The 21,882-nt window shown below is 36.4% G+C and overlaps 2 protein-coding genes and 1 long non-coding RNA gene across 3 annotated transcripts; 2 read left to right on the forward strand and 1 right to left on the reverse strand.

The window, feature by feature from the left end:
* Window positions 1–7,526: 7,526 nt before the first annotated feature.
* On the forward strand, window positions 7,527–8,366 carry LOC130589607 (protein MAIN-LIKE 1-like). The gene has a single exon (XM_057390969.1). It carries the CDS (start codon window positions 7,527–7,529, stop codon window positions 8,364–8,366), a length of 840 nt encoding a protein of 279 aa, XP_057246952.1.
* Window positions 8,367–8,716: 350 nt separating this feature from the next.
* On the reverse strand, window positions 8,717–9,808 carry LOC130589608 (uncharacterized). The gene has a single exon (XM_057390970.1). The coding sequence runs from the start codon at window positions 9,806–9,808 to the stop codon at window positions 8,717–8,719; it is 1,092 nt and encodes a 363-aa protein (XP_057246953.1).
* Window positions 9,809–16,728: 6,920 nt separating this feature from the next.
* On the forward strand, window positions 16,729–20,230 carry LOC125498464 (uncharacterized). Its single transcript, XR_008967416.1, has 2 exons — window positions 16,729–17,902; window positions 19,933–20,230. It is a non-coding gene; the product is annotated as an uncharacterized LOC125498464 (long non-coding RNA).
* The last annotated feature ends 1,652 nt before the right edge of the window (window positions 20,231–21,882 follow it).

Raw genomic sequence — 21,882 nt, forward strand, 5'->3', positions numbered from 1 at the left:
GTTGCTGTTTTTTTTTTTTACAAGATTGCTTTTTTGTTTCAAAGTAAATAAAATCAGCTTATAATTTTTTTAAAAAAAAATACATTACAACTATAAAAAAATTATCTATAAATTGAGCCTAAATTTGATATATTTTACCATATTTTTTCACAACATACTTTTCTTTCTATTAACTTTCTCCTACCTAAAATCTAAAATTATTCAAAATTTATATAAAGTAATTAATATATCACTAATTGAAGCATGAATAAAATTATCTACTCTATATAAGAATAAGAACATTTTGGATAGAAAAAAGAGTATATGATGGAGTATATCAAAAATAAGAGAGAGAATTAGAAAAGCCAAGTAGGACTAGTCTACCTATTGTGAGAAAAAAAGATAAGTTGGTGAAAAGTTAGTGGGATGTGAGGTGTAAAGAAGGAGGAAAGGAAAGAGAATGGAAAAAATATAAAGATTAATAAAAACCTACCCACCATTGTACATGCTCTTAGTCTGAGTGCAATGTCAAATGAGTAAGGGCTTATAGGTTACAGGAAAGGGAGACTCAGGATTACATTGAGACTTAAGTTACGTACAAGATTTTTTTGGGTTTTTTCACCAAATATTCCTTACAAATTGACAAATTCACAATATACCCTCAATGTTCCAGAAATGCACCATATACCCCTGATTTTTCAAAACTGTGCACCAGATGCTCTTTTTCTAACTGCCGTTAAGTCACCATTAGCTTTATTTACGATTTTGCCATTATTAATCCTAAACCCTAATTCTAATATAACCATAAACCCTAATCTAACTCTTACCCTTACCCTAATCTTAAACCTATACCCTTACCCCAAACCCTAACCTACCCAGCCCACCACCCCTCCACCCCAGGCCCAACCCCCTCCCCTTCGTTGCAGCATCCCCTTCCCTTCCACCGACGGCCTCCCCCTCCCCGACAGCATCTCTCCCTCTCCCCCTCCCCTCCCCTCTTCGTTCACCGTCGCATCAACTGCTCGCGTAGGGTAGGTCGGATTTTCGCGCAGGGTGGGTCGGATTTTCGTGCAGGGGGTGGGGGAGTCGACGAAGAACGAAGAAGGGGTGGGGGATTCTGGTGGAGAACGAAGAGGGCGTGGGGGAGTCCAACAAAGAACGAAGAGGGGGTGGGGGGTTCCGGCGGAGAACGAAGAGGGGGTGGGGGAGTTAACGGAGAACGAAGAGGGGGTGGGGGTGGTGAACGAACTGGCGGTGGGGGAGGGGAAGGGGTAAGTGCTGGGGTGGGATGGAGGGGTGGTGGGCTGGGTGGGTTAGGATTTGGGATGAGGGTAAGGTTTAGATTTAAGATTAGGGTAAGGGGAAGAGTTAGATTACGGTTAGAATTAGGAATTAGGGTTAATGATGGCAATATTGTAAATAACATTAACGACAACCTAACGGAAGTTAGAAAAAGGGTATTTGGTGAACGTTTTTGAAAATTCAAGGGTATATGGTGCATTTTTGATACATTGAGAGTATTTGGTGAATTTTCAATTTATCTAGGGTATTTGGTGAAAAAACCCTTTTTTTGACATCACAATGTATAAGGTTTTGAAATAATAGAACCTGTTACTGAAAAGTTGGTATAATTAGTACTCCATCCGTTTCATTTTAATCTACACATTTACACTTTTCACGCATGCCAATGTAAAACTTTAAGAACATATATCTTTAGTTTTGTATTTGTAAAAATTATAAAAAGTACATATTAATAAAGTACATGTTATGATGAATCTAACAAGATCACACATGACTATATTGTCATCCGCGTATAAATTACAAATAAGGGTCAAAGTGCAATTTGTGAATAGTGTAAAAATATCAAAGTGTAACAATTAAAATGAAACGAAGGGAGTAGTAGTTATGAAAAGAATAAATATAAACATTGTGTCTCTCTATAAAAAAATCAATTGGACCCGGTGTACACTCACTGAGTGTGCACCGGGTTGGTAATTGACATTAATTTCATATAGTGAATTATTCAGAGATATAGTGAGCTTATATACAATATAGTAGATTCTATTAACGGAAAACATTAAGTGAAGTTATATGCAATATGGTGGATGAATTAATTAAAATGTTTCAACAGACATGAAGATCCAAGTTGCATAGTATATATATCAATCCGTCTTGCGTGGATCCGATTCACTTTAAAAATAATGTGGACCAGGTCCAGGCACGTTCCCCGCTACAAACTAGTCACTCCCACTTTCCAAAATTCGCGATTTTCTCTCTCTTCAATAAGATTCTCTCGCTCTAAAATTTTAACAAAAACAGTTGAACATACAGACACTATATCATGTCAAAACATACTATATCATGTCAAAATACACTATCATGTCAATACTATAACAATCGATTATGATAATTTTGTAAATATACAAATAAACTACACTATATGATTCAAAATACACTATATCATGTCAAAATACACTATATCATTCAACACTATCATGCCAAAAAACACAACAAAACACTATCATGCCAAAAAACACAGCAAAACACTATCATGTCAAAACACACTATATTATTTCAAAATACACTAATATAATGTCAATATACACTATATCATGCAAAACACTCGTGCCAAAAAAACTCAGCAACACACTATCATGTCAAAATACACTATATCATTTAAAAATACACTATATTAATTCAAAATACACTATATCATTTCAAAATACACTACCAGAAGAGAGAAGTTATCAAAAGAGAGAAAAGTTATCAGGAGAGAAAAAGAGTGGAAGACTGAACACGGCAAAAACGAAAAATTGTAATCATTACAACTTACGTGAGATGGATCGGGTGAATACTAAGTTAGTGTGCACCGGGTTCATATTAGATGGAACAAAAATGAAAAAAAAAAGGAACGAAAATGAAAAAAAAGGAACAAAAATGAAAAAAAGCAAACGAAAATACAAAAGAGAAAAAATTATAGATCTGAAATTACATGAACATTAATCAAAACAAAGATCAAGAAATTATAGATCTGAAAAACGAAAAATTATCACTTGTTGCTGTCGTTGCTTAAGCGGAGTTCGACGAAGAGGAAGAACAGCGCGGTGCGGCAAGGCGGCGTAGATCTCGTCTGTAAAAGGCGCGGAGTTCGAACCCTCGTTGTGAGAAGGACGAACGAACTACGAACGAGGAGGACGAACGAACAACGAAGGAGGAGGACGAACGAACGACGAACAAGGAGGACGAACGAGGAAGACGGACGACGATCTCGTCTGGAAAATGTTGCTGCCGCCGGAGGGTGAAAGAGAATGAGGAGATTATTGTTGTCCTGTTGTTATGGACGTGAGAGAGAAGGAGGAGAAGGGAGGAGGGTGAGAGAGAAGGAGGATATGGACGTGAGAGAGGAGAGAGAATGAGGGAGAGGAAATTGCATTGTGAGAACCCTAGCTAGCCCGCTTAACATTTGAAGCCCACGAATTCATTTCAATTTTTGTTTAAAAAAAGCCCATAAAGGGATGCGTTTTTTTAAAAACGCAACCCTTTATTTCTTATAGGGATGCGGTTTTTAAAAAACCGCAACCCTTCACTAAAAGGGTTGCGGTTTTTGCATTGACCGCATCCCTTCGTAAATGAAAAAAACGCAGCCCTTGCAGCGCAGCCCTTGCAGCGCAGCCCTTGCGTTTTTTTCCACTAGTGTTGATATAGTGTGTGTTTGAATGATATATTGAGTTTCTGCATGATATAGTGTGTGTCTGAATGAGATAGTGAGTTTTTGTATGATATAGTATGTGTGTTTGAATGATATAGTAAGTATGTCTAAATAATATAGTGGATATCTACATAATATAGTGATTTCCGCATGAAATAATGGATTGTTCAGTAATAATACATTTATTTTAACTTGGTGCATACTTATATTAACGTGAATCGGGTCCACACAATTCAGTTTGGTCTTTTTAAGAGGCCAATTAGGTAGGAGTAAGACAAGAATTATAGTATGTGGTATAAAGGATAAGATAAGAGTAGAGTCAGAGTTGATATTATTCTAGATGATAAGCTAGTAAACAACATATTTGAGGTAATAATGAAAATGGTTAAGGGATTATGGAGTGTACAAATCATATGCAATAATAGAGTGGTTGTGCATATGTTCAGTGCTTATGCCAAGTGGCGGAGCCAGTATAGGTCACGTGGGGTCATGTGACCCCACGAATTGAAAAATTATTTTAAAGGATTTTCGTAAAAAACAAAAATTGCGCCAAACGCAAGCAACTTCAACGCTAGAAAAGAGCAACTTCAGCGCTCAAAAGAGGAAACTTTCTCCCTCCTCACTTTCCCAATACTCATATTTTGTTCTTCTCTCTTCTAATTTTCTCTCCAAAATCTTCAAAAAAGATTAAAAATGGAGGCTTTTTACTAAGTATTTGGATCTCTTGCTGCAGTTGTGGCAGTACTTAACTTAAGCAAAAGCAACAAAGATCGTATCAACTATCAACACTTTCTCTGCTTTCAATGCCTTCAAGAACAATTATTGTCTCGTATATTGTCTCATGATGGGTAATTCATAATATTCTACCCACTTTTGATTTAGATCTTACTCTTGCATTTACCTTTTGTTTGATTTTCAGGAATTTGTGATTTTTTTTCCCAGTTTTTTGCTTGATTTTGATCTTGTTTGAGGTTTGATCTGATTTTTGAGTTATGTTGGATTGAATGTGTTATAATGTTGTTGGATCCTTGTTAGGTTTGAGTTATTTTCCTAGGATTTGTTTGTGCTGAGAATGGAAAAGAGTCGACATTTTGTTATTGTGGGTCTTAGTGAAATTAAACAATGTCGTTTTAGGTTTTCGAGGTTGAATGTTAAAGAAGATATGGAAAAAAGTCGCCGACTAGGCGACCACCGCGGTAATGTTAATTAATTTATAATTTTATATGATGATTTGGTTTCTTTCTATGTTATACAGGAAGTAGTTTAATACTTAGTTCATATGTGTTAATTTGGATTAAATAATGAATATAGGAAACGATGAGTGATACACCTAGATCAAAAAAATCAAAGGCAATGAAAACACAACCTGATCTTTTGTCTTTTTTGTGACCCCTCGATTTTGAAATTCTGGCTCCACCACTGCTTATGTCGTTTTGCGCCTGAAGCTGGTTGTAAAAGAAGCTCTTAAACGTCATGTTGGAAGGATTGACATAAGGATGAGATGGTTCCATCCTTCATACAAAGAAGCTATTTTGAATTGAAAAACCTTTTCCATTTCAATAATTTTTTTTTTGCAATCTCTATCAAATATTAACAAATCCTTATTTTAATTATCCAACTTAGAGTTATAATAAGGATGGTAAATGTACTTACATGAGTAATTTTATTAAGACACACGTTTAATCAAAATGTCAAGTAATTTTATTAAGAAACACTTTTAATCAAAATGTTAAATGATATGTTTTTTTCATCTATATATTTTAACGGAAATGTTATATATAACCGTTAAGATTACATACATATAAGCATTAAATACATTTCTTGAATAACACTTTCCTTATTTTAATCCTAATGAATGTTTGTGAAGCTCGACTAAATGTTTATTTTATCAAAGGGGTTTCTTATTGCAACCAAAATATTTTTTTTATACTTGCTGTTAGTTTATAAAGTTCTTGTTAGATTACCTTGCCAACAACACCACATTTATTTCTCTATACTCTACAGGATGCTTCACTGATTTCTCCTCTGTGAAGTATCTAATGGGGCCATTGGTGGTCCTCAATTCTCAAAGCAAATTTTATTTGCTGTTTAGTGATATTTTGTCCACAGGATAGAAAACTCAACCATTTTTGGTTGATGAGTTTCTTTCTCTCAACTTCACATAATTATCACTTTCGAATAATTGGAGGCGGAACCATTCATCATGTGTCCATTTTGCAAGATAAAGCTACCACCTAAGTTATATGACACTTGTCATTTCCATGTAGCTTAAATTCGATGGTGGTTAGATCCTTCCTTTCACAAAATCATTTGATACGACTCTAATTATTCAACTCATTTGCTAAACACCGCCCTAAATTTTCATATTTACGCCCTGTATAAAAAAAAAATGTATGTATTTGAGTATTTTTATACTCCCACTCTCCCACTCTCCCACTCTCATCACCTTCTCACTCTCTTGACCCTCCCTCACTTCTCACTCTCTCTCCATTCTCTTACTCCATCTCTCTCATCAACACACAAACATTGCAAGAAGAAAATATCCGGGCAGTATCTCCGGCGAGTTTTTCCGGCAAGAAGAGAAATCCGGCGAGGACTATTGCGGGGCAGCGAGCAAATTTCCGGCTAGGCGAGCAGACTTCCGGCGAGGTTGCGGCGGCGACAAGATCCTCCGGCAACAAAACTTCGAATTTCCGGCGACATAAAGGTTAGTTAATTGGAAATTTTAATTTTTTTTAAAAAATCGTATTTGTAGAATTTGATATATCGCATGTGTTTGAAACCCTTTAAAATTGAAAGTATGGTAGTTTAGAGGATTAAAATTTCTTGGTGTTTGATTAAAATCTTCCAGTATTTGATAATTTCTTGGTAGTTTGAGTATTTAGAGGATTGAAATCATCGAAAATGTATGAAATCTATAAAATTGAGGCTGGCGCCTTGAATAGGCGCCTGAACCACTGGACAGGCGCCTAATTAAGGCGCTTGCACCTTTGGTGGGGCTCCTAATTTAGGCGTCTAACCAATGGAGGAAGCGCCTTTGTTGGGCGCCTGATCAGTGGTACAGGCGCCTTATTTAGGCGCCCCACCATTGGTGCAGGCGCCTTATTTAGGCGCCCCACCATTGGTACAGGCGCCTAATTTAGGCGCCCCACCAATGGCGCAGGCGCCTAATTTAGGCGCCTGTACCACTGGTTGGGAGTTTAATTTAGGGGCCCGAATTGCTATTAATTTTAATTTTTTTTAAAGAAAATAATTACAAAAATATATATTAAATTATAATGTTGGTTGTATTAAAATTGGAAAATGTTATTATTGCGAAAAATGAATTAAATAATAGAAAATATAGTTAATGAAGCGTAGAAATATATTTATATGAGAACAATTTTAATTATTGAATGTAATTGATTATTATATTTTGACAGTATTAATATTAATTAAATTTATACGTTTAATCAAAGATGAGTGGGCGAGACAAAGGCAAAGCAAAGTCTTTGCCTACAGATTCGGGTCATCGTCATCCTCATGATAGAGGGGTGACAATCTCATCGAGGAAGGCTAGAGAGTTGCTTTTCAGGAGCACTCAGTCTTCATCAGGTGCGGAAACGGAGGAAGTACCAGAGATTCTTCCTTATCTGTTGCATTGCCACTCCTATTATGGACATTGAGCCGTGGAGACCTCACTCACCATGGAGAGGCAACCCGATGGCGGGGAACGATCAGGAGGCGGGTGCTTATTACGATAGTCAGCCGGAGCATCCATCAACGGACGCAGAGGAAGGTCGTCCGTCTCGGGGATGCAAACCACGTACCTCTCGTGGTCGTTTTGCACGTTCTTCAGATGGAGCATCGTGCAATGCTGAGGTCCGGGAGTAGTAGGCCGGGCAAGAGGAAGGGGACGGAGGAGGACACTTCATGGCTAGTACGTGACGCTAGGCCAGGTGGGCCGTTGGACGGTAGTGTCATACCTAGTTTTGGAGGCCACATAGCGGCACGCGTTTGGGCTGGGGAGGATGAGAGGACTATGTTGAAGTGTCATAACCGGGAGAGGACGTGCAGTAAGCTTCAGGCGTGGTACGCTAGCATGACACCCGAGGTTCAGGGGATGGTAGATGCTACTGGATTGAGGCACTTGCCTGAGATCATGTTTGATCATTTGGATCAGCCGTTGATCTGTGCGTTTGTCGAGAGGTGGCAGCCCGATACGAACTCTTTCCACCTCCCTTTTGGAGAGATTAGTATCTTGCTACACGATGTCAGTTCTATCCTCCATATCCCATCAGATGGATGGATTACAGGTGACTTTGGTTCATGGGATGACGTGAAGAGTTCATGTGCAGAGCTATTTGGGATGGAGAGAAGCGCCTTTTTGAAGGCGCATTGGTCCGGTGGTGGTGTATTCATTGATTCTTTGATAGAGAGATGTTCTGCTCCGGATCGGAGTCCGACCCACCAGTTTCGAGGATATATGCTGACCCTCCTTGGTGCCACTCTATTCGTTGATAAGAGTGGTAACCGAGTCCGTCCTTGGCCACTGTCGTTTTTGTCTTGTAGCCCACAGGATGTGAGCCGGTATTCTTGGGGTGCGGCTACACACCTGAATCCACAGTTCCCATCACCTAAGACGTCATTCCACCCAACTATAAAAGGGATGATGATATCGGGTACGTTATCTGCGTAAGGAAATGGATCTACTCTTCTTTCAAATCTCTCTGGTTCAAATGTTCTTGTCGCATTTGAATCTGTTACATAAATAAGAGTTACGAGTATTTTTGTATATCAAATTGATAAATAACATAACAAATCAGTTCATATATGTGTACCTCTATCTCCACTAGTAACGAGTCGATGGATTTGCTGCACTTGAATCTGTTATATAAATACGAGTTAGACAATTAACACAGTAAATATGATTGATTAATAACGTATTAAATAAGTCATTAAAGAAGTTAATTGCAGTAAATATGTGTACCTCCATCTCTAGTAGATCGGGTCGTCGTAGTTGTACGAGTACGACTACGAGACCTTGATCTATCCCGGAATTCGCGCGGCATGTTCGAAACCACTCGGGTCACGTTTAGTAGATGTTGAACCAGGAGGCCTACCTCTCGTAGAAGTAACTACATGAGGCTCTTCAACTCCCTCGTCCTCTGGGTGTAACTGCCGACGAATAAGGGCTGCTATACCCCTCCTAATCGCAGGATCACACTCAGAAAGTTCATCAAGTAATCCCTGAAGATATTCAACATCCTGATCACATTGACTAGCGTAATCCGATGCATTTACACCATCTCTGATCACCAAACTCTTGAAGAAAAGATGAATATCATCAAGATACAATCCCCCGTTTTCGTTAATAGCAAGTTGTATGGCATATGCACATGGGATACCAAAAGAAGACACAAGCACACAACCACAATAATCAAACACTTCCCTACCCATGGTTAGGCGTTTAGTGTTTTCCATTTTCAGCATATTGAGACAGTAATGGGAGACATGACCAACCAAATGACGAAAAGGATCTATCATATGTTGTCTTCCAATTATGCACCTAGATTTCTCTAAGCTATCCCTGATCTTGATCATCTGGCTATCTATGAACAAATTAACACGTGCGAAGAGCATATCCAAGGCACAAGTGGAAGTTTGCAGCCACGCTTTCAGAGCTGCATGTGCACTCTCCACCCTACATGTGGTTGTGTTCCCAAAATGAAGCACGTTGTTGGTCCATGCTTTAGCAAACTTGGTCTTATGTGGATTCAACCACGTTGTCTCAACATAATTAATAACGGAGGGCTTCCATGCCCAAGCAGACTTCAAATTTCCCAATGCAACCTCATAATTATGTTCTGTGTTTGCATTTACTACACTCCACCAATGACCAACACGAAATCGCTCTCCAAATTCCGCCCCCCCACATAATCTACTAACTCGTGCCTCCACATCTTTGTTAATATGCCATGTACAAAGAAGATGAGTAGCAGCTGGAAAAACTTCCCTAATAGGTCTAATCAAACCCAATTCTCGATCTGTAAATATGACACTCGGGCTCACATCATCGCCAATTAGAATACGCAGCCACTGCAACACCCACTGGTAACTGTATGCACTCTCATCCCTCATTATCGCATAGGCGATGAGGAAGTTCATATTTGTCGGTGCCACCCCTATCATCTCAATGCAAGGCATACCAAGCGATTCGTTTTATATGTTGAATCGATGCCAACTACCCATGGATAGGTACGAAATGCGTTCGTACCACCAGGATGAGACATGAATGCATGAGTGATCACTCCATCATCATCCCGTAATGACCAATACACATAGTTTTTCGAAAGAGCAAGGTACATAAAATTTTCAGCTGAAGTCCGTTCTTCACGCCCTTCCATCTTGTAAAAATACCTCTCGTTGTATATATGCTTTATCGTTTGGTGAAGATGGGGGAATGCCTCATTTACAGCAGCTTGAATGTTTCTGGGTGCGGTCTCGGCATCAGTCATCTGTCGAACCATCCGCCTAGCATCATCATTGAGCCCACTAGTCCGTCTGTGACCCTCCGCATATACTATGAATGCGTGGTTGTGGAAACCATAATCACTATTCGGAATAGACACATGCCATTTGTCCCCCAAAACCAACCTAATCATAAAATTACATTCACAAAACTTTGTCGATGTATTAGGTCGCACCATAATATTCGGATCTACCTTATTTCCCGAGTATCTCGCCCCCCTAAAACATTTCAAATAGCAACGCAGTGGACCAGTCGGATTCTGCTTATACGTCTCAATAACCAATCCAAACCCTATGGAAATTGCAATTTCATTAAGATGGTTAACCGCATCATTAACCGTTGGGAATGCATCAGTTATCTGAAATCTACCGTGATAATTAACCCCGTCCCCATCATTGCTCGAATATGGAACCTATTAAATACCATAGAAGTAATAGAAACTATTTAATAAATTATATATCTAAATCACATAGTTAAATTACATATCTAAATACAAGTCAGCAGTGGTGATTAGGCGCCTGAACCAGATGTAAGGCGTCCAATCAAGCCGCCTGGACCATATGAGAGGCGTCCAATAAAGGCGTCTGCACCAAAGGTGAGGCGTCTCATCAAGGCGCCTGTACCAAGGTGAGCCGTCTAATCAAGGCGCCTGCACCAAAGGTGAGGCGTCTAAACGAGGCGTCTGACCTATGGTGCAGGCGCCTCGATTAGACGCCTCACCATTGGTGCAGGCGCCTCGATTAGACGCTTCACCTTTGGTGCAGGCGCCTTGATTAGACGCCTGACCCATGGTGCAGGCGCCTAATTAGGACGCCTGTAAGCAATTCATAGCCAAAAAAAATACTGCTTCATATTTCATGTTTTTTATAATTTAGGATGAACTTATAACCTAGTATAATATGCAAAATATTATAATTTAAATGATTTATGTCTACTATATTATAACTACTCTAACATGTTAAAAATAAAAATATAACTATTATAATATTATTAAATTCTACATATATCACTTTATGTAAATTCTACATCTAATATGTTAAAAATTATATATAACTATTATTATAGGTATAAATCTAAATGTAATTGAACATTTATTATGTTAAAAATTTAAATATAACTACTCTAATATATGCTAAACATCTACATATAAGACATCTACATGTGATACATGTGAAAATATAAGTATAAGTATTATAATATGCTAAAATTCTACATATATTCATGTAAATTCTACATTTAAGCTAAAAAACATAGTAAATTTTTACAAATATTCTACCATGTAAAGATATTATTGTTTTACATATTCTAAACGGATATTTTAAGCATATGTAAATTCTACATCATGCTTTGACTTAAATCTAAAACAAGTTAGGCGCCTAAAATTGTCAATCCATATGGACTGGTGAAGCGCCTAATTTAGGCGTCTAACCATATGGTCAGGCGTCTAAATTAGGCACCTCACCATATGGTTGGGCGTCTAAATTAGGCGCCTCACCATATAGTTGGACGCCGAACTTAGGCGCCTTGCCACATGGTTGGACGCCTAAGTTAGACGCCTGACCATATGGTGGGACGCCTAAATTAGGCGCCTGACCACATGGTCAGACGCCTAAATTAGGCGCCTGACCAGTTTCGTGGTCTAAAAAACTCACATTGTTTGCCATGACGCCGGAGGAAATTCTTCTTGATTGGTCAACGCTGCTCAATGTTGGTCAACGCCGGTCAATGTTGGTCAACGCGCCAAACACCTTGGTCAATGCCGGAAATTTCTTGAAAAAGAAAGCCAATAAACAAAGTTTGGAAAATGAAAGTGAAATGTGTGGAAAACATGGAAAATGTGGGGGTTTAAATAAAGAAAGGTAAAGAGGAAAGGAGAAAGGGAAAGAGGAAAGGATGTCATGTATTAAAAAAAAATACCATGTATTTTTGTACTAAAATACAGGGCGTAAATAGGAAAAATCAGGGCGGTGTTTAGCAAAGCCCTTATTCAACCATGAATCCATCTTCCTTGATAACGTCTCCAAAGTAAGTGGGAAGAAAAAAAAAGTGCGAGAGGTAGTAGTATATTAAGTGTAACAACTATGAGGTGATCATGACTTTTTTTTTTATATATTTTTCTTTGTGCTTTAATTAAAATAGGAAGTATAATATAATGCTGATGAAATCAAACAAACAAACATGAAGGAGCTCACGAGCTCGTACATTCCATCTAAAAAAAAAAGTAAAGCCAATCAATAAAAATTTGCTTATGAAGGGGATGTTGTTGGCCAGTGCTTGGAATGGTGGATGCAAACCGCAGATGGCTGATAGAAGTGGTAAAAGAAGCGGATGACGTTCACGATCTGAACAACGAACAACCAATGATGAGCATCGCGCCTCGTCACATGAGCAATACCAACAATCTGTGCAATTGCTTGTGATTTTGGGCTCATGATCTTTTGAAGATCAGTGTAATAGCTTGGTTTTCAAGAAGCTTCTATTAAGGTATGAATAAAATTATTTATTTAAATGGTCTTTTATAATTTCCATTTTGGTGTTATTAACTTGATCTTTGTATGAGAGTTATGATTAGAAGCAAAATCAGATTTTTAAACCTTATGCATTAAAATTACAAAATTGCCCTAAAAAAAAGGGGAGAAGAACAAAAACCCATTTCCTGTTTCTTCATTTCTCTGGTGGCTTCTCTAAGTTTCTAGAGAAATCTTTATTTACTAATGTTTTTCCAAATTCTCCTAAACTAGATTACCTACAAAAGATTAAGAGCAATTGAAACCCCCCAAAACCTATTTTCCTTCTCTCTTATTTCTTCTTCTCTGTTTTTCGTCAATATGTTTCTGCAATTTTCTCTAACATGCAATCCAAATTTGCTCCTTGTTTCTTCATCAAAGTTGTAGATCTCTTCGAGTTATTGAATTTAGGCACAAAAATCGTCCAATTCAGAGTTCGGAGCTATGAGTTATGCTCTTTACAAGTTTCGTGTTGCTGCTGAACTTTTTGACGCGTTGCTGCTGTGTGTTCTTTCGTGCTACGGTGCTGCTGCGTGTGTGTGTGATTCATGCATAGTTGTTTTGGTGCTTGCAACCATCATCTCCTTCATCTCTTTTATGGGGGTATAATTATAAGCTCTCTTCCTCCCTTTTCAATTCCAAGAATTCAAATCCCTCTTGAAATGGGTTCTATTTCAAGTTTATGATTTCACAAATAAATTGAGTTCTTAATCTTGCTTTTGATATACAAAAAAAATCAGTTTGTGGTATAGTTAGTTAAACTTAAAGATTGAATATTTCCTTTTTTTTAATGGATTGGAGCTTATAGTATGAATTGATCCTCTGAATTAAGTAAGATTATAAAATCTGTTTTATATAAATTATGTTGTTTGATTATATTCTCTATACATTAGAATGGGAAATCAGAATTATCATGTGAGATAGAAAAATGTGAATTGGAAAGTGAAATAGTTTGTATTTAAGAGTTATAGTTAGTTCATAAAAGAGTTTAGAAGGTATGAGGAAGTAATTCATTTATCTGAATTATAGTAGAGATGAATGTTAATTATTGTTATATTGTTGTGAGGTGATTATTGGAGATTGAGTATGAATAAGGAGATATTGGACTCTCGAAGATTTTTATGGAGTCGAGTGCTATTTAAAGATGCGTAGAGGTACACATTGTCCATCCACTTTTGATTGGAAATTGGTATTTTTGTATGATCATGAGAGTTCTCTGAAAAACATTGATTTTCAGCGTTAATTTATAATGTTCTTTCCGGAAGCTTTGAGCTACAATGATTGAGATGTTTCATAAGCTTAGTGTATTTATAAATTGGAGTATTTGATAAGCAATTAGTGTATTGTTCAAAGCTGATGTTATTATATTAAATAAGTTTATGAATTATGATTTTGAACGACCTATCTAAACTTACACTATCTAAGTACTACTATTCGTTGTACTAAACTTAATTATTTATGAGACTTAAGAGTATTAATGGGATGTTGGATGATTGTATAATAGGTTTCTATTTTGCAAATTATGATTGTATATAAATGAGTTCATAAGTGGGAGTGTTCAGACATAAATATCAAGTATAATCGTTATATCCACTAGACAAGTTATGAATTTATATTGTGGATGTAAATTATAGATAGATGCTTGTGATGTGAATCATTATGACTATAATATGAGTCTTTAAAAGGAAGGAGTTTCCGATATAAATTGTGAAAGTTTTATCTTTCGGTATCTCTAAGTTCATAAACTAATTATTGTGTTATATGTTTGTGAGGAAAAGAAATCCAGATTATGATTAAATTATATTCTTTAAAAGCACCTTTAGGTATTCTTTGGAAGAAACTACTTTGGTTTCACTGGGAATTTACGGTACTATTGGAGCCAGCAATAAATCATTTGGGATATTAGATTTAATATGAAATTGTAAAGTTATAAGTAAGTTTTCCGAATGTGTTTTGGGAAGGAAGATAATTTCAGACTAGAAGATATATCACATTATTTAGAGGTAGTGTTTGGAGAATTCTGAATCCTTGAAATGGATTTTGTAAGATAGAAAATATATGTTGGAGATGGTTGCGAGTTTGATGGATTGCTAAATAGGATTAAATGGAAAGGTTATTCTGCATGAAGAACTTTTGTGTTTTAGATATAAAGTTTATATAGAATAAAAACTCTAATTTGGAGATATGATCTTTTGGTAAGAAATGTTTGTTTTGGAGAATCCTTTATGGAAATGATTTAAAGTCGGTATTGAAAGAATTTAGCCAAAGAATTTTTATAAAGGCTGATTTATACCAAGTTACTAGAATATTATGCAAGCAATTTAATTTGGGTATATCTAGTACCCGAAAATGACTTTATTATGGGAATTTGAGATTTATGAATCTGAATTTTCGAAAATATGAATTTATGATTCTGTTTTTATGAGGGGAAGAAGCTGCTAAAGCAGTGACGAACAACATTCATAGAGCGAGTATTGCTCATTATGTGTTAGAGCAGGTATTGCTCTGGAGCGGGTATTGCTCCGTTATGTGGGGTCATGACCTAAAAGTCTTGCAAGCAGTAAAAATGGAAGAGGGAGACATCCCTTGTAAAAAGCTTAGAGAATTCGCCTGTAAGGCAACTCTATTCGTGTTCTCTTCCCCAGTATGATATTGAAAGAAAATAGAATATGTATTTGAGTATTCAAATGATTTCGTGGAAAGATATCTCAAACTTTAATTTCTGAAATAATGTTTTACTCACCCAAGTTATAGAGTTCATGCCTGATTTTGGAAATGATTACCAAGGAACTTGTTAGGAATTTATGCAGGAGTTATTATGATATGCATATGGATTCAAGGTTTTTGGATCATCTAGGATTAAATGTTTTTGTGGATGATCCACAGAAGTGGGAGGGATTTATTGAGGTAAAGTATGTTAGGATTGATTTCGGAAGATTGTATTAGTTCTATGGAAGTAGCACTACAAACTGTGTTCAAGTATTTGTTATATACTTCTTTATTTATGACTTCGATGTATCTTGATTGCAAATGTCTTGTAAATCTTAATACAATTGTTTCATAAGATAAGTTTAAATCTGTAAATACGTTTTTAAGCCACTGAAAAGATGTTCTGGTTGGACAGTGTGTACTCAGTTTTTCTGATTTTGTTCTTGGAACCTGTCCTGGTGGGGGGCAGATTCATTGTTAGTGATCTTGCAGGTTCGTGTGTGGAAAGCTCGGAATGGAGTAAAAGGATGAATTTAGGTATCAAGGTTATAATTAGATGCAATGGTTCAGAGGTTGTATTTAGGGTTATATAACCTTATTTGTGAATAAATTATTATATTGCTTTAGAAGTCGAGCAAGGTATTATGTAATATGTTATTTGGTTATTGAGGATGATTTGTTGTGGGCCTGACCCACAGGTCCAGGATCGTTTTATAGGTTATGTTTCCGCTGCAAGTGAATATAATTCGAGGTTATTAAGCGTTAATTGTAATTAGCGTATCTCAAGTGTGTTTAGCTAGCAGCTCGGAAGTGCGGGCTGTTACAGGTGGTATCAGAGCATGGTTGGTTTAGAGTTGTTGTGATCTTCATATCATGGCATATGAACTTAAGAAAGATATTTGGGATTGTTTGAAATTGATTTGGGTTATTAGTTGGTTAAAAAATCGATGAATATATAGAAATTGAGAAATTGAAAGTTGAGTATGAGAATAAGAAGGTTAGCAGTCCTATTGGGATTTTGGCATATATAGTATGAGTGATGATTTGAGGAAAGTGTGTTCTACGAATTGTGGAAAGTTCGTAATGTGAAATTTGTAATTATTGATTGGGGTTGAAAAGAGAATTTTCTTTTGATATATTGGAGTTCGTTTATGAATTCATTTGATTTGATTTTCGTTAAAAATGTTTTTGTGATCTTATTCCTTTCTAGATGTTCTAAAAGTTCTACAGTTTCAAGTTTCGAGGACGAAACTTCTTTTAAGGGTGGCATTATGTAATAGCTTGGTTTTCAAGAAGCTTCTATTAAGGTATGAATAAAATTATTTATTTAAATGGTCTTTTATAATTTCCATTTTGGTGTTATTAACTTGATCTTTGTATGAGAGTTATGATTAGAAGCAAAATCAGATTTTTAAACCTTATGCATTAAAATTACAAAATTGCCCTAAAAAAAAGGGGAGAAGAACAAAAACCCATTTCCTGTTTCTTCATTTCTCTGGTGGCTTCTCTAAGTTTCTAGAGAAATCTTTATTCACTAATGTTTTTCCAAATTCTCCTAAACTAGATTACCTACAAAAGATTAAGAGCAATTGAAACCCCCCAAAACCTATCTTCCTTCTCTCTTATTTCTTCTTCTCTGTTTTTCGTCAATATGTTTCTGCAATTTTCTCTAACATGCAATCCAAATTTGCTCCTTGTTTCTTCATCAAAGTTGTAGATCTCTTCGAGTTATTGAATTTAGGCACAAAAATCGTCCAATTCAGAGTTCGGAGCTATGAGTTATGCTCTTTACAAGTTTCGTGTTGCTGCTGAACTTTTTGACGCGTTGCTGCTGTGTGTTCTTTCGTGCTACGGTGCTGCTGCGTGTGTGTGTGATTCATGCATAGTTGTTCTTGGTGCTTGCAACCATCATCTCCTTCATCTCTTTTATGGGGGTATAATTATAAGCTCTCTTCCTCCACTTTTCAATTCCAAGAATTCAAATCCCTCTTGAAATGGGTTCTATTTCAAGTTTATGATTTCACAAATAAATTGAGTTCTTAATCTTGCTTTTGATATACAAAAAAAATCAGTTTGTGGTATAGTTAGTTAAACTTAAAGATTGAATATTTCCTTTTTTTTAATGGATTGGAGCTTATAGTATGAATTGATCCTCTGAATTAAGTAAGATTATAAAATCTGTTTTATATAAATTATGTTGTTTGATTATATTCTCTATACATTAGAATGGGAAATCAGAATTATCATGTGAGATAGAAAAATGTGAATTGGAAAGTGAAATAGTTTGTATTTAAGAGTTATAGTTAGTTCATAAAAGAGTTTAGAAGGTATGAGGAAGTAATTCATTTATCTGAATTATAGTAGAGATGAATGTTAATTATTGTTACTATTGTTGTGAGGTGATTATTGGAGATTGAGTATGAATAAGGAGATATTGGACTCTCGAAGATTTTTATGGAGTCGAGTGCTATTTAAAGATGCGTAGAGGTACACATTGTCCATCCACTTTTGATTGGAAATTGGTATTTTTGTATGATCATGAGAGTTCTCTGAAAAACATTGATTTTCAGCGTTAATTTATAATGTTCTTTCCGGAAGCTTTGAGCTACAATGATTGAGATGTTTCATAAGCTTAGTGTATTTATAAATTGGAGTATTTGATAAGCAATTAGTGTATTGTTCAAAGCTGATGTTATTATATTAAATAAGTTTATGAATTATGATTTTGAACGACCTAATCTAAACTTACACTATCTAAGTACTACTATTCGTTGTACTAAACTTAATTATTTATGAGACTTAAGAGTATTAACTGGGATGTTGGATGATTGTATAATAGGTTTCTATTTTGCAAATTATGATTGTATATAAATGAGTTCATAAGTGGGAGTGTTCAGACATAAATATCAAGTATAATCGTTATATCCACTAGACAAGTTATGAATTTATATTGTGGATGTAAATTATAGATAGATGCTTGTGATGTGAATCATTATGACTATAATATGAGTCTTTAAAAGGAAGGAGTTTCCGATATAAATTGTGAAAGTTTTATCTTTCGGTATCTCTAAGTTCATAAACTAATTATTGTGTTATATGTTTGTGAGGAAAAGAAATCCAGATTATGATTAAATTATATTCTTTAAAAGCACCTATAGGTATTCTTTGGAAGAAACTACTTTGGTTTGCACTGGGAATTTACGGTACTATTGGAGCCAGCAATAAATCATTTGGGATATTAGATTTAATATGAAATTGTAAAGTTATAAGTAAGTTTCCGAATGTGTTTTGGGAAGGAAGATAATTTCAGACTAGAAGATATATCACATTATTTAGAGGTAGTGTTTGGAGAATTCTGAATCCTTGAAATGGATTTTGTAAGATAGAAAATATATGTTGGAGATGGTTGCGAGTTTGATGGATTGCTAAATAGGATTAAATGGAAAGGTTATTCTGCATGAAGAACTTTTGTGTTTTAGATATAAAGTTTATATAGAATAAAAACTCTAATTTGGAGATATGATCTTTTGGTAAGAAATGTTTGTTTTGGAGAATCCTTTATGGAAATGATTTAAAGTCGGTATTGAAAGAAACTTAGCCAAAGAATTTTTATAAAGGCTGATTTATACCAAGTTACTAGAATATTATGCAAACAATTTAATTTGGGTATATCTAGTACCCGAAAATGATTTTATTATGAGAATTTGAGATTTATGAATCTGAATTTTCGAAAATATGAATTTATGATTCTGTTTTTATGAGGGGAAGAAGCTGCTAAAGCAGTGACGAACAACATTCATAGAGCGAGTATTGCTCATTATGTGTTAGAGCAGGTATTGCTCTGGAGCGGGTATTGCTCCGTTATGTGGGGTCATGACCTAAAAGTCTTGCAAGCAGTAATAAATGGAAGAGGGAGACATCCCTTGTAAAAAGCTTAGAGAATTCGCCTGTAAGGCAACTCTATTCGTGTTCTCTTCCCCAGTATGATATTGAAAGGAAAATAGAATATGTATTTGAGTATTCAAATGATTTCGTGGAAAGATATCTCAAACTTTAATTTCTGAAATAATGTTTTACTCACCCATGTTATAGAGTTCATGCACTGATTTTGGAAATGATTACCAAGGAACTTGTTAGGACTTTATGCAGGAGTTATTTATGATATGCATATGGATTCAAGGTTTTTGGATCATCTAGATTAAATGTTTTTGTGGATGATCCACAGAAGTGGGATAGATTTATTGACGTAAAGTATGTTAGAGTTGACTTCGGAAGATGGTATTAGTTCTATGGAAGTAGCATTACAAATTGTGTTCAAATATTTGTTATATACTTCTTTATTTATGACTTCGATGTATCTTGATTGCAAATGTCTTGTAAATCTTAAATACAATTGTTTCATAAGATAAGTTTAAATCTGTAAATACGTTTTTAAGCCACTGAAAAGATGTTCTGGTTGGACAGTGTGTACTCAGTTTTTCTGATTTTGTTCTTGGAACCTGTCCTGGTGGGGGCAGAGTTCATTGTTAGTGATCTTGCAGGTTCGTGTGTGGAAAGCTCGGAATGGAGTAAAAGGATGAATTTAGGTATCAAGGTTATAATTAGATGTAATGGTTCAGAGGTTGTATTTAGGGTTATATAACCTTATTTGTGAATAAATTATTATATTGCTTTAGAAGTCGAGCAAGGTATTATGTAATATGTTATTTGGTTATTGAGGATGATTTGTTGTGGGCCTGACCCACAGGTCCAGGATCGTTTTATAGGTTATGTTTCCGCTGCAAGTGAATATAATTCGAGGTTATTAAGCGTTAATTGTAATTAGCGTATCTCAAGTGTGTTTAGCTAGCAGCTCGGAAGTGCGGGCTGTTACAATCAGTCACATTTCATTGTGACTCATTACTCTCATTCGAGAGTATTTCAGGTTTCTCCATTATGGAGGAGAAACGCAGATGAGGGGACATGCTGAAAACTCCCAAATGCAACTAGGGTGTCGCTTTCAGATTTGCATTTGTCAAGGCAAGGAGCATTAAGATAAATGCCAAGCTAAAAGGAGAGCCAAATAAGTTGACCTCTCGAACACATCTCTGGTTTGCAAAACCGAAAAACATATGTCCCAACCATGAAAAACTTTCATCGCCTCGTCCATGCTCACAAACTTCTTGAGGCACCTATTCTCGTAGCACATATTCCAAAAAAACTACGTATTCTACTGTTACAACCTTGATCCACCAATCCCGACCCAACTGACAAACACTTGCTGATGGCCACAATCGACCACGTACAACATATTTAGCAACTCGAAAACAACGCACTCCTGTTATTCGTAGATTTAACATGGATTTTAAGAAAAAATCGAACGTACTAACATCACACATAACTAGTTGGAGAGCCCAACAACTAGGGGGGAGGGGATTCCCGACACTAACAATGGGGGGAGGGGCAAGGGAGCCCGACACTAACATGGGGGGGAGGGGAAAGGGTAGCCCAAACAAACAGGTGGGGAGGGGAAAGGGGATCCCAATAAAAATAGAGGAGGGATGGGGGGGGGCAATATACCTGCAAGGAAAGGAACCGGACTGCGACGAACACTAGGGAGGGGGAAAAGTCCGACACGACAACGGGGAAGGGGAGGTAAACGCACACAACCACATGGAAGGGGGGGAGGGGAAGGCCGATACTCCAAAAAGGGAGGGAAGTCCACGTAACTACAAGGGAAGGGGGGGAACCGATGAAAACGGGGAGGGCAAAGGAACTTGAGGGAGGGGACACGGTGGGGGAAGGAGAAAGGGACACGACGAAGCAGGAGAGGGGAAAGGGAGGGCGCTGGAGAACGACGAAACTGGGGAGAGGACATTGGCGAAGAAGAAGAGAACGAGAAGCAAGCTCGCGGGCGAGCTTGCGGCAACCACCAGCGAGCCTGCGGCGGTGGTTTGTTGTGAAGGGGCTTAGGGTTTCGAAGTTAGGGGAATAGAGAAGTTAGTTAGTAGTGATTTTGACTCTTTTTTTAAGTATTTACATATATACACATTAAATTTTGAGGAAATTTTAGTTTACTATTGGAGTGGCTTTTTAGATATAGAAAAAAGGTTCTACTTATCCATAAGGGAAGCCATTTGAACAGATAAGTGTGATCAATCTTGACAAATACGTTGATTTATGGAGGAACTGTAAAATATGAATAACTTACTTTACTTTTTAGGCGAATTACATAGATCAAATCATTTTATTCTAAATCTTTGGATAATGGAAGCTACCATTTATTCTCCCATTTACCCCGACATGTCCTATCTTTTATCTATCCTTTATAACTGAATTGTTACCGATAATATTGGATCTCTTTCTTTTTTCTAGAAATAAAAGGTAGGCTAATATTACTAAAAGAAGTTTGAAAAGTCTGTTACAAATATATTTGAGATCTAAAAAAGATACGTATTAAGCCATACCTCAACCCTATAGTTAAACGT

Source organism: Beta vulgaris, chromosome 1 (genome assembly GCF_026745355.1).
Source record: "Beta vulgaris subsp. vulgaris cultivar EL10 chromosome 1, EL10.2, whole genome shotgun sequence".
NCBI lineage: Eukaryota > Viridiplantae > Streptophyta > Magnoliopsida > Caryophyllales > Amaranthaceae > Beta > Beta vulgaris.

Coding starts and splice junctions, on each gene's coding strand:
- LOC130589607 (XM_057390969.1), top strand. CDS start 7,527: ATGGAGCATCGTGCAATGCTGAGGTCCGGGAGTAGTAGGCCGGGCAAG.
- LOC130589608 (XM_057390970.1), bottom strand. CDS start 9,808: ATGAGGGATGAGAGTGCATACAGTTACCAGTGGGTGTTGCAGTGGCTG.